This window comes from Brachionichthys hirsutus, chromosome 13 (assembly GCF_040956055.1).
Source record: "Brachionichthys hirsutus isolate HB-005 chromosome 13, CSIRO-AGI_Bhir_v1, whole genome shotgun sequence".
Lineage (NCBI taxonomy): Eukaryota > Metazoa > Chordata > Actinopteri > Lophiiformes > Brachionichthyidae > Brachionichthys > Brachionichthys hirsutus.
This window is the reverse complement of record NC_090909.1, coordinates 3,741,043-3,757,951: the sequence shown is the minus strand read 5'-3', so window position 1 is coordinate 3,757,951 and position 16,909 is coordinate 3,741,043. Positions and strand designations below refer to the sequence as shown.

The following is a 16,909-nucleotide window of genomic DNA, read 5'->3' as shown; positions in this document are numbered from 1 at the left end:
TCCTTGAAATGATCAAACACATCCTGCATCCTAACACTGCAGCAACTGGAAGCCGTGGCACAACATCAGCCACATCTGTCTTTATGAGAGCCAGAGAACGAGCGTGCCGGCCAGAGAGAAGTCACAAATCATTGAACATCTTCAAAGATGCAGCTGAACTTAACCCCAACATGTGTTCTAAAACAAGCTCTGGGACATCAATCATGAAGACGACTCCAGCAATTACACGCACGAGAGAACACTGACTGCTAAATGCCAGTTTAATGCTGAGTGTTACACCTGCTGCACTACTTTTAGTAGCATTTTGGAATAAAAAGAAAATTACATATATTTTATATGTTGACATGGACCAATGAGAATGCTTGAAGTTATGTTTTTCAAAATAATGACATGTATGGCTGCTTCATGCCTACTAATTATGTATTTTTACTATTTTAACTGTGCTAGCCTACTATTACTATTAGGGTTAGGGTTACTACTCAGTGCTTTAAGTGAGCCGGTACATAGTGTAGGGACTTTTAAAAATATCTCTTGCGCGTACCGGCACTTCCTCAAGCGCCAGGAACATACCTTATCTAGACGTATCTAGAATTTAGAGTGGGAAATGAAGCCTGAATAATGATGAAATGTCTCCTAATGGAACAAACTAGTGATCTGAGGCTCCAGGAATACTTAACATTGATCATTTTAGGTCACATCCTGCTTCTCCCAAAAATGTCATCATGTCCTGTTTGGAACTTTTTTGCAAGGATCCTGCTAAGAGACAAACAAACAAAGCAACGATGGAAAAACACAACCTCTTTGATGGAGGTAAAAGCAAGGTGGGATTACAAGATAATCCTTTGACATACACACACCTGAAAACATTAGAGAGACGATATATTTCAGCCTCACTGATCTTTATCAACATAACAAGTGTAAACTTTAGCAAATAGTCTTGTGCTTTCAGTAACACTAAAGACCAAGAAAACAGTTTGTACCCTCTTCTTTCATGCTCTGATTTTCCTTAGCAACACTTTTTGATCGTCGTCTTCCTCATTTCATTACAGGAAGTGAGCACGGTGTATGGTGCGGAGCTTTCGTCACACTCTAACGGGTCATTTTTGGAACGTCTGTGAGCACGGCAGTCGTCTAGAGCCACACTCTGCTGCTGCCACCATGTCCTGGTTGGATCGTCGTCTCCCACAGCACAGTTGATGTCATCAGAACAGGTGAGCTACAAGTCCAGCAGCTGGCTAAGTCCAGTGTGGAGCAAACTTTAGAATATGTCACATGTAGGTAGGATGTGTTGAAAGACGTGCATTTTGGATTGGTCCATAGTTGCGACTGTGCGACATGGCTTTGCAACTTGGGGAAACGATTTTACAATTTGTCAATTACGCATCATTGATCAGGGTCATCTTATAGGAAGTTACCAACTCCATGAAAGTTTAGTGGAAAAAAAGGACAGAACAAATCTGGGCGACCTGTGGAGTAAACTCATTGTGTCTGCCTTCAGCCAGAGAATGGGGAACATGATGCGAGGTGTGAACGCCAGAGGCGACATCAACGTAGATCACTTTGACGGTTCCCTGAAAGGTAAAACCTTCAGATATTCATCGTTAGACCATTTGTTAAAAACTCAAGTTACTTGGCGAGCACACTGTGAAACCTTCCTCCATTGCCGTCAGTCAGAAGTATTCATGTACGGACAGAGAACTAACAGACACTGGGCTCCTATTGGACAGACATGTGCTAATCTGTTGTTAAAATCCAGTGGCATTATAAAACTTTAAATGTATTAAGCTACGCTAAAAAAAAACGATAAAGCGAACTGGCTTGATTGACATGTTTTGGTAGGCTCAGAAGACGACATGGCGGTCGCGATCGACGACTACCCATCTGCTGACATCAGCGAGCCCTTCTACAGGATGGGGGAGAGGCTCAAGGTCATCGCTCAGTAAGATCATATTTTTGCATTCTTTGTTTAAAAAAAACTGTTTCGTGATCCAGATTCTGCTGGTAGCTCCACAAAGGAAATGAAAAATAACAGCAAAAAAAGAAGCTACAGAATGGAGAAGTGCTCACACAAAAAGGTCAGCGTTGATTCCTCTTTCTCTGTTTATGGTGGCCAGGGAGGCCTACTGGTGGAGAGTCTGCTCTGTCCAAACCAAAAAGGAGAACTACATACCCAGCACCCATGTGGCAAAAGTGTATCATGGGTAGGTCAATTCTGCTGACCGTGTCTGTTTAAAAGCCGCTGCAAGCAGCTGCTTCACGCGATCTCATGCTTTTCATTCCGTCAGTTGGCTGTTTGAAGGGGTGGAGCGGCAGAAAGCCGAGGAGCTGCTGCTTCTGCCCGGGAACAAAGTGGGTTCCTTCCTGGTGCGGGAGAGCTCCAGGGAGAGAGGTGAGTGCGGATCAGATCTGGCGACTCGGTTGGACAGCAGTTCCCTGCAAAGATAAATAATAGTCTGCAAAAGATCTTTTTAAATGCCTGCCCGTCCATTCACCTCCGCTTTTCGGCTTTGTGGCCCATGGAAGTTGCTGGAGCCTATATCCTAGCTTTCTACTGATGAGATGCGGGGTACACCCCGAATGCCTCGCCAGCGCGTCGCAGGGTAAATGCATGTCAAGGAGTAAAAATGCACTTAGATGACATAAAGCACTTAGATAAAATTATTTAAAACATTTCTGAGAAAAATAATGTGGGGAACGATCTTGTCTAAAGTGCGTGTTGTGTGTGTGTCGTTTCCTCAGGTGTGTATTCACTGTCAGTGAGGCATATGATCATCAAGCACTACCGTATCTCCAGAATGGACAACGGCTGGTACTACATTTCCCCTCGCCTCACTTTCCAGTGCCTTGAAGATATGATCAATTACTACTATGGTGAGGGCACAAACCAAACTGAGCAGAAATGTGTAGCGTAGCAACACTACAACACTATAACCCAAACAATCAACAAGAAAATGATTACCTCCGCCATGTTTGTCAAATTACTAAAGGCTTGTTTTCATGATGTAGGAATCTAAAAGTATAGATTAAATAAATGTAGGGCCATTATTTTTGGTGTAAATCACAATATAGGGGGGGCTGAGCTGCCTGGCGGAGGTCTGTGGTCTCTGAGTGCTTTTCTAGTTATTATGTTCTAAAAATAGACCGATTTCTTATCTGTGGTTGTCTGTTTCCTGTCCTGATAGAAAATCTAACACAAAGCAGGAAATGAGATATTTTTATGTGCGCTTGAAAATGATCACTGATGCATGTCCTGTGTGGCACGATCATCATCATCAACACTGCAGTAGTGCAGCTATTCTGTGTTTGCCCGAGTGTGTAATCCAGATTATACACAATTTGCTTGTGAGTGATGTTTTACACCCCCCCCCCCCCCCATCCTCGCCTCTCCAGATTTCGCAGATGGTCTATGTTGCGCGTTAACCTGCCCTTGTCTGTTGGGGGCGTCGCCACCATCAGATGCACCTTCTGGAGCTCCATCTGTTGTCCTTAGGTATAAATTTGTCTTGAATAAAGTAGACGTTTTAAATTCCTTCGACTCTAAAATGCTAAGCATTTGAATGATACTCAGTATAGTTTCTATAGATGTTGAAAGCGAGGAATACGAGAAGCTCTGCTCTCATGTGCTGTTTCCACCTCGTGCCTTGACAGGAGACAAATGGCGAGCAGAGAGAGCTGCAGCGACAACATGCTGAGCTACGGCGTCAGGAACAGCATCGCTGCCTACCTGTCCTTATCAGGGAATCAACATTCTGCGCAAGCAAGAAAGGAAAACCGGGAGAAAAAGAGCAAATCTGTTTTTGCGCGTCCAGAAAGCGACCTTGTGAACTATGACGATAACTTCTAGAGGATGAAGGTGGTGGTGGTGGTGGTGGTGGGGGGGCGGGGGGGTTGAGAGGACTACAGAGCGGTAGAGGGCATCCTTCTCAGAGATCCACCACATCCTTATGTTGCACGGAGCAAACGTTTGACTGAAGCATTGAAGTCTGTTCTAGGTTTTAATGTGAGCACTTTGAAATACTTGAACAACAGCCCAACTTGCACGACCCCTCGGCGACCCAGACGACGGGATGAGATGCCGGTGAGCTGGACGGCTGAACTGTGATGTGTACCGGCTATGAAAGCCGCCCGGTGTCATGCCAGTAATAACCCGGACAATGGTTACTGTGGGTTTTTGCTGGTAGTATTAATATGTTTTATGAGTATTATCAGCTTTCAAACTATTCTCTGTTGGTAATAAATGCTATATTTGAAACTATATTTTGACAGTCTCAAAAATATGATGAATACGTTTTTATTGAAATCACTGGCTCTTTTTTAAATTTTATTCTTTCTCCACTAGTTCAGTCCTCGTCTTACTGCTCCTACAGAAATATCGATTAGAGCAGTTTAACATCTCACACAGATTTGATGCTTTTTGTGCTTAAAAACACGCTTGGAAAATTAAAACCTCGCTGGTGGATCCACAAATAATTCACAAACCATTATTTATGGTGGCAAATATTGTGCTACAAGATCTCCTCTCTGCCCATGTTATCTTTGATCTGGCTCTGTGGCCCATAAATACTCTAAATCTGAGAAGCCTTTGTACACGTGAAGAATATTACAGGTCGATTGAAGAAGTTCCACTTAAAAAAGACGGTGTAAGATGACATTTTTGACAGAAGCGCGTTGCCACTGTAGAACTGAGCGTGAGAGGAAAAACCCAAAACTAGATGCTCCTCTAACATTATTGTTTGTGCAATTGTGCAACTTCCTCAGCACGCATGTATTTAACCACTAACCACGTGCGTTTTTACATGCAAATCTGGATCTAACTGCAGACAGCCGCATGCGTCCTCATCTGTAGATTCCTGCTACTTGCTTCTGTGTCTGACATGAGAACGATGTCTAGGAATGTGACCAGGAGCACAATGGGATCAGTTAATCAATACACTGTATATATATATTTAAATATTGCGGGGTTTTATCTCTCTGGTAGCTTTGTATTAATGTCAGCAGGGGCCACGGCGTTAAACAACCAGAGCCATTTGTAATCATTGACAGTGGATATGAAACTTTTTTGGGGTGCTGTGTTCACATGCCTAGGAAAATGTACAAAAAACGACAACTCTGCTTTAATCATTTCTGCTGTCTAAGACCGGCTTTAGGGAGTTGGCGTACATTGCCAAAGGTGGCATCGCTGCCAATCAAATTTATTAGCTTAGCTTTACATTCATTAGTCGCAGTCAGCATTTTCTTCTAGCTTGGAAAGCGAAGATCAAATACAGGTGTTTCCTGGTTTTAAGGTCTCGTAAAATACCTGCAAGTAACCAGTTTGGAGAGACGTCAAGCAGTGTGTGTGTGTGTGTGTGTGTGTGTGTGCTGAGTGGAACAATCGGTGATGCAGACTCACATCTGGTAGCCCACTGCTGCACCATGCAGAGGCTGCTGTCCTGTCAGCATTAGTCACTCCTGACATCAAGCTGGACCCAAAAGACGAGATTAAAAAGACAGCGTTGGGTCAATTCATGATTACATGCCTAAATTAATCACCCTATTTCGTCAGCTGTGTGTCAAAAGTGGAATGTTTGTGAAATCATCCATGGATCTGAATGAAAAGGATACGAACATATTAAAAATAAACTCATCCTTGAAGTTGTGCAAAAAAAACGTCCTGTAAAATCAGTGCAGACGAGAAAGACAAAAACTCCAGCATTCTGCCAATCATCACAAGACAACGAAGGCCCACGCCGTGCACGGGAAGATCCTGGGTTCAAGATGACCTTATGATGCGGAAGAACAATCCCAACTTGAGTCCCGTGTGCTGCATCTGAATCTTGTTTGATGTTCCAGGGGGGTATGGAAGCACCGAGGAAAACACTGGAACAAAGTCTTCTGCTTAAGAAAAACAAGAAGAGGAAGCAGAGCTGATCTCTGTCTGAATCAGACCAAGGATTGGTTGGTTGGGGGGGTGGAAGAGAGAAAGAAATGAAGAGTTTTTATGTTAATCAGTTCCTTCTCCTCTCTCCTCGTCCTCCCATCTGCTCGAGGTCCAGCTGTCCAAACCTCTGGCTTCAACACTTCTGGATCTTGACTGTTTCAACCCAGTAAAAACAATAGAAAAATGCTCGGTCAATCCAAAAACGCCGCGTGGGTTCTGTTGGTGACGTCTGTGATGACGCCGCTGGTTAAAAAAAAAAAGTCTTCATTGCATCTACCTGCCCCCCCCACCGTGATGCTCCAACTACTAGTCAGGCTATGGTGTAGAATAAACTGTGGAGCCAGGATCACATGGCCCTGTTGTAAAACGTGTTCTTCCTTCCTCACTGTAAGGACGACGACTTCCTCCAGGTGACATTTTACTGACAGGTTTGCAAAATCTTCCCCAATTTTTCACTCAAACCACAGACAAAACAACACTGGAGGACATTTCCTTCAGTGTTGAAATAAGGGCCTCAGCCAATTCTCGCAAGCACGTCCAAGGAATTCTAGAGCTCTACGGGAAAAGAAAACAAAAGAGAAGCTCCAAATGGCCACGTCTTTGCAATTGAGGGATCTGCCAGGAAGCGACCTAGAAAAAAAGAGAAAAGAAATAGGAAGATTTTATGGCACAACACTTTTACCTGGTTGCATCCTGAGCCACGTTGGGGCAAAGCAGGCTGAAAAGAACATGTATCTCCTGCAGATGGGTGTTTGTGATGTTAAAGGTGACGTATCTGCTGCCAAAGACTGCAGAAAGAACAGGAAGGATCAGAATCTGTGGTTTCTGACGGGGAAAAAAAAAATCACCTCTGGCTCCTCTGTTGCTGCCGCCATGATCTTCACACACAAGCTTACTGTTGTATCGAGACTTTCTGCTGCAACTGTGGATTCACAAAGGTGACGCGTTGTCCAGAAGTGTGAGTGTGAGCATGAGTGTGTTTTTGTTGCTGTGTTACCATGGAGAGGACTGGATTGTACAAAGAGGTTTGTACTTTATTATGCATAAGGAATCTTTTACGCGGCTGATTTATTAGCTGGATTTAGTTGCTCTCGTATGCCCGGCATTCTCCATTGAGAACAAACAGCTCAATAAAGTTGATACATAATAGAACTTTTCAACAGCTCGGTGACATGTTGAACCTCATAAAAAAAAAAGAAGATATTCCAGGGGAACATGAAAGACTTGGATCTGAACAGCTTCCACCAGAAGAGGCAGAAATGCATCTCTCTGGGAAGCATCAGAACAATAAGGACTTGGGGAGAAAGGAATGACCGTGTCTCTGATGTCATTCAACTGCCATCTGAGCTGAAGCTCATAGAATCCCGCCTGCTGCTGCTGCTGCAGGCAAAAGCAGGAAACGGAGACCCTCTTGGAGAAAAGGTTCACTTTCCATGAGACGGTTTCCGAGCAGCCTGCAACGTGGCTTTTTGCGAAATAATTAACACATTCACTGTGCAGGCAGGGATTGTCTAATTAGAAAACCTAAATAAGCCCCAGTTGGTTGAAAATTTAAACATGCATCTCATAAAAAGAGAATAAGAAAAAAAAAAAAGTCTTGTTAAATTTTTACTGCTGTGGCAAGAGAAAGCATGTGGCGAGAATCCGTCGCTGGGACCTTTAAGTAGTTGTGAAATAATCTGTGTGCGTATGGGTTTCTTTTTTTTTTTATGTCTAAGCTGCCAGTGCACGTGTACTTTCTATTGCCCTAAGCTCCCGTTGAACCCTGTCGGTGTCTGTAGAATGAAAGGTACGATGACAACTGGGAACAGATAAGAATCAGGAATGTGTTTGAAGCACTTTGCAGGCAGAGAAAACACCAGGTCATTAAAGATGGATGGGTGCTGGGTCAAAGTCAACCGATTGATCTGACCCTGCCTGTTACATTACACAATTATTGGAACATTCATTTTTCACACTGCACATCTTTGAACAACAACTGATTGAGTTTTTCGCTAAATATTTCTTTTCTTCCCAGAAATTAGGAGTTTTAAAATATTGAATCTGCTGTGATTGCTTTTCAGTAGCACAGGATTACCATTTGACTTTCTTTTTCTTTTCTTTTTTAACTAACCTGTTAACTTTGTTCTGCCAGAGCTGCTGGTCCCCCAGCCAATAGGAGCTCAGCTGAGCCTGTGGCATCAAGAGCCGTCAAAAGTCTTTGTGTGATTGTTGTCATTGCCAAACTGGGGGAGACAAAAGTTTAGCAGAGCAGATTTGTTCCAAAACACTTTTTATTATAGACTTTTTCCCCCAAAATACAGACTGTCTTTGAGAAGCACAAGATGAAGGTGCCGTGTTCCAGACTGACAGTCAGTGTGTGAAACAACACACATTAAACCACTTCCTCTTGTTCTCGCGCCCATGTCGCATCTCACGCTGAACTTTATCAGTCATTAGGCTCTTCCTACAAAAGAGACTTCTAGCCAAATGAAAAAGTGGATACTTATTGTTTTTTTTAGTTAAGGCTCTACAAAACACTTAAAACGATCAGTTGATCAGCATTCATTCTGTCCTCGGTGTGAACTTTCTATACGAATCATTACGGCTGTAAGTGAAGGACCTTGTTCTGTGTGGATTTAAGGAACCAACTATAAAGCTTACACACACACATATATATATAATTTATATAAAATAAATAATAAATGACAGCCTATCAAAAAATAATTGCTACCTTTAAATGACACACATTTTTCTTTTTTCCCCTTTTTCCAGAGCCACTTAATAAAGTTGTAAATGTACATTTTTGGCAGCATGAGACCTGGGATCTGTGAAATGGCAAAAGCAGGTGTTTGTCTTTGTGCTGTCCAGGAAAAAGATGGGTAATATTACTTGCCCCCCCCGAGACATTTACTGAATGACGAGATACCGAGGACTGGATGCACTCAAAAACAATAAATTGCTGAAATCGTTACTGACAACGTGCCTTCATGAACCATTTAGATAACAAAATCCTTTTTCTGGCAGTAATACTCCCCATCTGAATCACATCAATGAAATAGTTCGACTGCCCAGCATACTAAAAACACATGAATGCTGTGTGCCAAGTAGCAGGAAACTATCTCTCCTCTGCTCAGCGGTTCGTCTTCGGTGGTGTCAGTGCAGACCCATTAATGAAAAGGGAGAAGCCGCTGCTTTGACCACCTATATTAGAGCTTCTCCCTTCCCTTATCAGACTCTCCTCTGGCAGAGAGAAGTTGGACAGCTTCCATGTGGAGGGAGGGAAACTGCTGGAGCCACACAGACAGAAAGCAGGCCAGAGTGCTGCTCGCTGTGGCAGTAGCTGACGTGGAGCTATGATTGCGTCTCCAACACACACACACACACACACATGCTCGCACACACGCAGACATAAAAGCACTGTGCAGCTGAAGACACTTGAGATGCCTGTCTGACAGCCAGCTAGTGAATGTCGACTCTTTCATTTTAACGGTAAGTGGTAAAGAGTTTGGAATGCGTATACAGATAGACAACTACATGTAACCATTAAGCAGGCTTGTAAACACAGATGCACACACACTCTTTCCAAATATCAATGTCCAGTAAGGTCAAATGTTCACCAGCACAACATACAAGCCCTTCTCCCTCTGACAAGACAATACAACAAATGACCTTTTCGTACTGGATTTGAACAAAATCCACGTGCTGTGACAACTCCTGACATTTGGTATCTGCTCGTTTCTTTGACCTCAGCAGCTACAAAGGTCACCATCTAACATTTACGAATAAGGTCACCATGCCCTGGTAAATGTGAAAGATTGCCTCAATTTTTTGAGACTGGCTGATGCAAGATTACACATCTATGGGATAATCCATCTGTGTCCAGTGTTTCCATAATGGCTTTGTGTTTCATTTCTGAATTAATTGCAGCCTGCAGCCTGCAGCCTGCCACAGACAGAGGAGCAATGGAACACTCATGAGATGGGTCTTGACAGTAGAACTTTCCAAGTCTCGGTAGTGGTGATTAGATAAATGGAAAACTCATCGTGCCGCAAAAACCTGCAGCTGAGATGCTGTCGCTCTTGCACTCACTTTCTCCCACTTACGTGACCATGATGAAGTCATCAACATTTGATCTACACTGTGCTCATTCCAGTTCTTGAAAGATTTCCTCCAGTATTGTGCAAGTAGCATGATATGCAATTGGTCCGGGTCAGAGACAGGCTACATGCCAGAACAGGGGAGGGGAACAGTCCATTCCTGCAGTCACTCCTTCTTACACATCTTCATTGCATAATCATTTCGGATTCAGACTCAACACACACTTGTCTATTTATCAAAAAAAAAAAAAACATGCTACAGAGTTCAAAGTATATGAAATGCACAGATGGGATGCTCGATAGTTATTTAACAGGTTTGCATGCAAACACACGCATCTAAATTAGAAAGGAAAATGTTTAACAAGCAATTATTCAATGACTTGTTTCAACATATAATGCAGAATAACTGAACTTTGAACAAATGTTGACGTCATCTTTGGAGTTTGTTAAATCCCCTTCGCCATGCAGTATACTTGCAGATTTTAGCAGAAGTCTGACATCTAGTGGAAACTATGAAAAAATGCGCACTCAATGTCTCTGTGGCAGATCAAAGTGCTCACTAATCCCGAAAAGGAACATAGATGAGCAGAGCCTTGAGCCGCCATAGATGGCTAAGGTGAACTATTTTAGTCAAATGAGGAATTTGTTATTGATCAGGAAGGAGAAATGCTTTATCTAGGTTAGTTTAGCTCAGGTCAACAGATGTAGGGCTCTCCTCCACTGCATCAGATACATAAAAATATTTATTTCGTTTTAAAAAAAAATACATATTAGCGCATATTTTCTTAAATTTGTTATTAAAAGCATTTATTTCATTCTTGAACGGAACCCTTTCACGGCTTTTATTATCGGATTCATTTGAAGGACGGACTGTTCGATGTCACACCATTTTCTGTCCGTCAAATAAAGTGAGGAAAGAAAGCGAACTCGAACATTTTTTGGGGGGGGGGTTATAGTTTTTGTCGTGAATTCTCCTGATGGACTGCGAGGAGCAGAAAGACGAAGAAAAGACGTTCCCGTCACTGGTCGACCGATATTACACACGGTGGTACAGAACTGGTAAATGGCGTCGCACGGAACTATTCATTATGCTAGCAGCGCGGTGGTCGTTCAGGCTAACGCTAGTTACACCTGAAACTTCAGGCTGCAGACGGTGATAAATATATTGATAGTATACTTAAAACGTTGTAAACTGTTTTATTTAGATATGAAGGGGAGGACGTGCGAGGACCACTGCGTCCTGCAGCATTCAAACAGGTAACGTCGCTATGAGAGGCGGTGATTTGAACACCAGGTGGAGGTAGTCACTGATGGACATTATAACGAGTGACCATTACATCACCGGGGTTTCTATTTTCCTGCTCGTCCACTATTCAGTTGTTGTATTTCGTTATCCTTCTTTGAATATCTGTAGTTTGGTGCTCTTTATTAAAATGTGTGTTAGCCTACAAGCATTGTGTGACCAGTGGCGCTTTAAGAATATTTTCATGGGGGGGGGGGGGGGCACAGAAAACAAAACCTATTATTTTATTTCAGTAATTCACTTACACTGTTGTAGTTTGCATATTAGTAGCGTAAAACTACATCAATGTCCGTGGGGGGGGGGGGAAATGCAGTTTCTTATTTGTACTTGTATATTTGTATTTACAGTGTAAATGTCTTGATTTAAGACAAACTCGGTATAAAGGACTTTTTTTTAAATAAAATGTTCTAAAATTGATGTTTGCGTTCTGCAGAATATGTATCGTCACCCTGGCAGAAACTCATCCCATCCTTCAAAATGGGCGGACGATCAAAAGCATAAATTACCAGATCAGCAACGGCTGCAGTCGGCTGAACAATAAAGTTTCTGGGAAGTCCAAGCGGGTAAATATGTTAATGAAGTTACAGCTGATTTTGGTGAATGTGTGTATTTGTATACTTTTGATTCCTTAGTTCATAAATATTTAAACGGGTTAGCTCGGCCTTAATCGCTCTGTGCCATTCTAGGGCGGTCAGTTCCTCACTGACTTCGCACCTCTGTGTAGGATAACATGCACCGATGAAACTGAATACACAATCTACAGGTGAGAGGAGGACTTATTTTTGTAAGCATTAGTTTCCCGTCCTTGTACGTTATAATCACGAAGACAAATCCATCTTTAAAGCTGTATCCGGGGCCGTCTTCTTGAGGTCAACGAGGTCATTTTAGAGACACCCTCACTGCTGTTGGAAAAGGTAAATCGATTTTTGCATTATGGACACAAATACTGTATCAATGTAATAATACATTTCTGATCATCCATATGAAGTGCAAGTCCTCTTGTGTAAGATTAGATATGTGCATGAATCTAGAAACATCGTTTTTAGAGCACAATCCTTTAATAAATGCTTGTAAGGTTTTCACGGTTCTTTGTCCTATCTTTACAGCCGTCCACCGAGGGATACATTGCTGTCATCTTGCCAAAGTTTGAGGAGAGCAAGAGCATAACGGAGAATCTACTGAGCAGAGAGGAGTTTGAGAGTGTGGTCTCAAAACGTGCCGTTGCCCCATCTCACCCTGCTGCTGTTCCTTCCGCTCCCATCGGGCTGGATGGAGACTGAGGACGACGTCTTCGCATGAGTTCTCAGAGACTATTGCTGATAATCGAAGCACTGCACTGTGCCTTTAGACCACAATACATTGTTTTCACCACTTAAGAATGAGGAAGGTTTCAGATGCAAGTTCTATGTTTTTTTTTTTTTTTATAAGGAAATAGAAGAATTTTGAATCAGTTTGAATATTTTTTCTAAAAAGTCACACAGAGTACAAAAAAATAGTTTATTTTTTGATGTGTCACTTTCAACATTATCAATTGTCAAAAGAATAAACTTTCCAAAACTAGATCTGATTTCTTCACATCTTAAGCTCCACTAAATTACCCAACATCCTTAGCTGCTCTCACGCTGTAAAAAGCATTTATTAAGCTTAATCTTGTTCATTTCAGTCATTACACCCCCACCTAGTACCAAAGTAATTACCTTAGGATACATGCTGTATGTGTGTGTATATATATATATATATATATGCAAAGTACCATGTGACATAATGGCCTATTAGGCAGCTTAACAATGATAGTCTTCATAACAAGTACACTTCATGGCTCCTTTTGACACAGGTGCTATTTCAGAATTATCATTTGTTTAAAAAATTGTGTACACAGAATCTGATTTAATAATACTTAGAAGTTTAAATTATGATCCATCCCAGAAGCATTTTGGTGATGAACAAGATCACTTTTTTTTTTATGAAACCAGGCCCACATAAGTCTCCAGTCATACACTGGCGGCCAAAGCTATATTTGGCTTTGAAAAGTGATTTTTTTGTTACTAACATGGCACATGGGGAACATTCAATACAAAGCGTAAGGAAATTAGACAATCGTTGCGACTGATAATTTTCTAATGGCAGTGTGAGTGATCCAAGGACAGAATACGCCACTATGTCTAATACTACAGTAAAGGTGTTAAACTTTGCAGTCCTACAGAACATCAACCATAAAATGAGGATTTGGTGGTGGTGGTTTCATGCGTGGGTGTTTGTCCTGCCAATTCGCTGTTTTTGAACTGAACCACACAAAGCAAACAGGCTTGTTTCACAGAGGCACATAACGTCGACGCGTATGGCTGAGCATCGGGAGTTCCCTCCTAAACGCTGATCATTATATCAATAGAAGTGGTGACAGTTACTGAAAACATGGTTTCTCAGAGGTCGCTCTCTCCTTGTAATCCAATGGCTATACTATAGTGGTTGGCTGATTGTCTCCATTTTGTGGATTGGGGTGGAACTGATGTTTCATGCAAAACGCTGAACTGTGGTAAAACTGCCCCTGGGGGTGGCGAAAGGTTTCGACGTGCGTCATCCTCTGTAAAACTTACAATTCAGCTCTGGTTTATCCGAGCAGCCATCTTCATCTTCATCGCATCGCATCGCTCTAGCTCACTCTCTGGTGGGTGCATGAGGATGAGGGGCTGTGAAGCATTCCCCGGATTACGCGTCCTCCAGAAAAAGGGGATGTCGGCTATGTGCTGCTCCGAGGGAATCTGGTGGGCAAAAGGAGATGATGGCTTTTCTGGATTATTTGCTTTCCAGCAGGTTGAGAGCGGCCACGGGCTGCTCCAAGGATTTGGCACTAAAGCCGTTGGTGCTCTTGCTGTCGTGGGCTCCCTCCTCGTGGGCAGGTGTGAAGGTATCCTGCCCCTCTCCACAGTCCTGCGGGGAACCAAGGCTGCTTTTCTCTGACTTGTACTGTAAATACACACAGAATGGAAAGAAATTAGAAACGTAGCTTTTAAAATTGTCAAACATCTTTTTGGGGGGGGTGGTTCTATGCTGCCTGTATGTATAAAAAAAATGAATAAAACACTTGGTTATTTAAATATAAATTAAATCTGCTACAATGAATGTGTATTCTGTATTTAACAGTGGTATCTGACTAAAGGGATGTGGCACTAAAATTCAGAGGAGCCAGAACCGTGAGTCCAAATGAACGCCGAAGCCTGCAGGATATCTAAATAGGAATCCATTTGCCATTTTCTGGGCTCTTTACCTTTTAGCTTGAAATCACGTTCCATAATAAAGCTAACGCTCGTGCCATTCATTCAGTCACGAGTCCCAGTCAGCGTCACCTTTTTGTTGAGCTTGCTGCAGAATGGCAGGAGGGACAGGACCACGGTCAAGATGCCTCTGGTTGTCTGAATGCATGAGTCCACCTGGAGGCGAAGAAATGCACAAAGGAGGGATAGCTCGGACTAGATTCAGACACACACGAACGTAAACACCACCCGGCTGCTGCAGTACCTCGGGATGGACAAACCAAACACACAGCCTCTTATTAGCGAATGATAAAGTGAACATCAGGGTGGAGAGCCGCTAAGTTCATCACTCCGCAGAAAGCAGCCCATGTTGATTCCAGCCTTTGCCTTTATTACAAGGTGACCCAAGGCTGCTCATTAATCCCTCAAAGAAATGCATTGATCCGGCGCCCCGTGTTCGGGAACAGCCTTTCTCCCAGATCACTCGGAGATAATGCTGTAACCGATAATGAAGTAATGCAGATGGCCGTCGTCCATTGCGTGTCGGGCGCCAGCGATGCCCGTCTGCTGTTGGGTTTGTAGATATGATGCCGTCAAAGCTGAGCTTGTTACTGATTTAATGTTGAACAAGCAGACTTTCTGTGCACAAAAACACAACACGAGACACCGGGGGGTGGGGGGGTGGGGGGGGTACCTTCTGGAAGGTAGCAGTCTTGCCCTGAGCGGGAGTCTTGGCTCCAGTCTGCAGCTGTTGGCATAAAGCCACCAGTTTCTCCAGCTCTGTCACCACCAAAGACATTTCCTCATCCACCAGCTGGAACAGAGAATAGCAGTGAGAGAGAGAGGACGATGTCTCCGGGACAGCAGAGACGGCTCGCGACGGTCCGGTCCGGGGAGGCCGTCCTAAATAGGTGCCGACATCGATAGATTGATCGGGCTGGATTTGCGATGCTCTTGGTTAAATAACAAATGGCGACTAGAAAAAGCGTCCATGGACACAAAATGCCGACAAGTATGACGAGAAATTTCTCTCAGGTTCAAAATGTGCCGAAAATAAGGATGTTTCGGAAAAAAGAGATGCAGATTTCGAGGCGTGTAAAATCTGACGAGACGTGGATGAACCATTCCCTGTTTGCAGATAGGCAGTTTATTGGATGCAATTAATTACAGGGTGTGAATGGATTGGAGATCTCCCTTGCCCCCACCCCCGCACACAGGCACAGACACAGCGGTGACAAATGGCGGCCAGTAAAAGGCTGTCAAAAAGAGCTGTTTGATTAAAGTTGGAGGACGGGGGGGGGGGGAGGTTCGATGAGGGCAGGTGGAAGGATGGCCTCGAAGCCCCGTTTGTTTGCCCGGTCTCACCTCAGAGAGGAAGACAGGATGGCGACAGGTGTGCGACAGCTTTAATTTCCTGCTCTTGCTGTTTGATTTATAATGCAGACATGGCAGATATGGGTGCGAGCGTTTCTAAGAGTAATAACAAGGGGGGGGGGGGGGGGCTCGGGAACGTGCAAGACTGAATACAGATGTGCTCGCACCTCACCCAGCGCCAGAGAAACAAAAGTTTCAGCTCCTCTTTGGGTTCTTTTGATGTCTGTGCCAATTCGTTTAGCCGCAAATCAGAGCTCCCGCCATAAAGACGAGAGCGTAATTGAGTTTTTGTGTTTTTAATATTCTGCTGTGAAGAAATAGTGTGCGTCGATACCTGAGTGGAAAACGTGTGTAAGGACGTGGAGAGCAGGAGCCCTTCTTCAGACAGAACCTAAGAGTGAGCCGGAAAAAAAGAAAGAATCAGGCAAAAATATCATAATTTTAACTTCCAGCAGGAAGCTGCACGCTATTTATCTCCGTTCCTCTTATCAGTACGCCTTCCAGTTTATTCCCACCATCCTTCCTCTCTTATCTCCCTCGCTCGCCCCAAATGAAATCAATCCTTTGCTGACATTTGGAGCCCCGACTCCACAAATTACAGCACAGCGTTGACAATCATCCCATTTCAATGAGGACACACACCCATCTTGTAACCTTGCCGTTGTATTCCCACCATAATGATAAGCCCTTGTTGTCAGACCTAGTGAGAGGAAGATGAATGAAAGGATGCTGCTATTTACCGCTGTGAGCTACGGCCGCTCAACAGATGCGCTCGTTTTATACTTTGATAAGAAAACAGACCAGGGCAGGGATAAGCGGATAAGGACGCACGTACCTCAGCCTGATGAAAAAGGTCTAGTGTGGTTTTCAGCAGCCCCTCCCCTCTGGAGAATCAATAGGAGAAGCACAGAAGATGATCAAAGAACGAGAGTGACAAATGGTGGCAAGATGCATCCGCAGATATCGACGCACAAACACACGA

General features: G+C 43.4%; 3 protein-coding genes across 3 annotated transcripts in view; 2 read left to right on the top strand and 1 right to left on the bottom strand.

Moving 5' to 3' along the window:
- The first annotated feature begins 1,030 nt into the window (after positions 1 to 1,030).
- sla1a (Src like adaptor 1a) lies at positions 1,031 to 3,844 on the top strand. Its single transcript, XM_068747334.1, has 9 exons — positions 1,031 to 1,211; positions 1,499 to 1,578; positions 1,840 to 1,939; positions 2,115 to 2,201; positions 2,286 to 2,389; positions 2,740 to 2,871; positions 3,391 to 3,518; positions 3,583 to 3,584; positions 3,649 to 3,844. The coding sequence occupies exons 2-9, from the start codon at positions 1,506 to 1,508 to the stop codon at positions 3,842 to 3,844; spliced, it is 822 nt and encodes a 273-aa protein (XP_068603435.1). The 5' UTR covers positions 1,031 to 1,211; positions 1,499 to 1,505.
- A 7,070-nt stretch (positions 3,845 to 10,914) lies between these two features.
- abitram (actin binding transcription modulator) lies at positions 10,915 to 12,672 on the top strand. The gene is made up of 6 exons (XM_068747071.1): positions 10,915 to 11,058; positions 11,205 to 11,256; positions 11,736 to 11,865; positions 11,989 to 12,065; positions 12,147 to 12,216; positions 12,409 to 12,672. Exons 1-6 carry the CDS (start codon positions 10,977 to 10,979, stop codon positions 12,580 to 12,582), a joined length of 585 nt encoding a protein of 194 aa, XP_068603172.1. The 5' UTR covers positions 10,915 to 10,976; the 3' UTR covers positions 12,583 to 12,672.
- Positions 12,673 to 12,785: 113 nt separating this feature from the next.
- Positions 12,786 to 16,909, bottom strand: part of ctnnal1 (catenin (cadherin-associated protein), alpha-like 1) — a 28,887-nt gene continuing 24,763 nt past the window's right edge. Inside the window, exons 15-19 of the mRNA XM_068747070.1 lie at positions 16,763 to 16,811; positions 16,262 to 16,318; positions 15,248 to 15,367; positions 14,647 to 14,730; positions 12,786 to 14,266 (exon numbers count right to left, since the gene is read on the bottom strand). Coding sequence (XP_068603171.1) covers positions 14,096 to 14,266; positions 14,647 to 14,730; positions 15,248 to 15,367; positions 16,262 to 16,318; positions 16,763 to 16,811 — 481 coding nt within the window. The 3' untranslated portion in view covers positions 12,786 to 14,095. The remainder of the gene's footprint in view (positions 14,267 to 14,646; positions 14,731 to 15,247; positions 15,368 to 16,261; positions 16,319 to 16,762; positions 16,812 to 16,909) is intronic.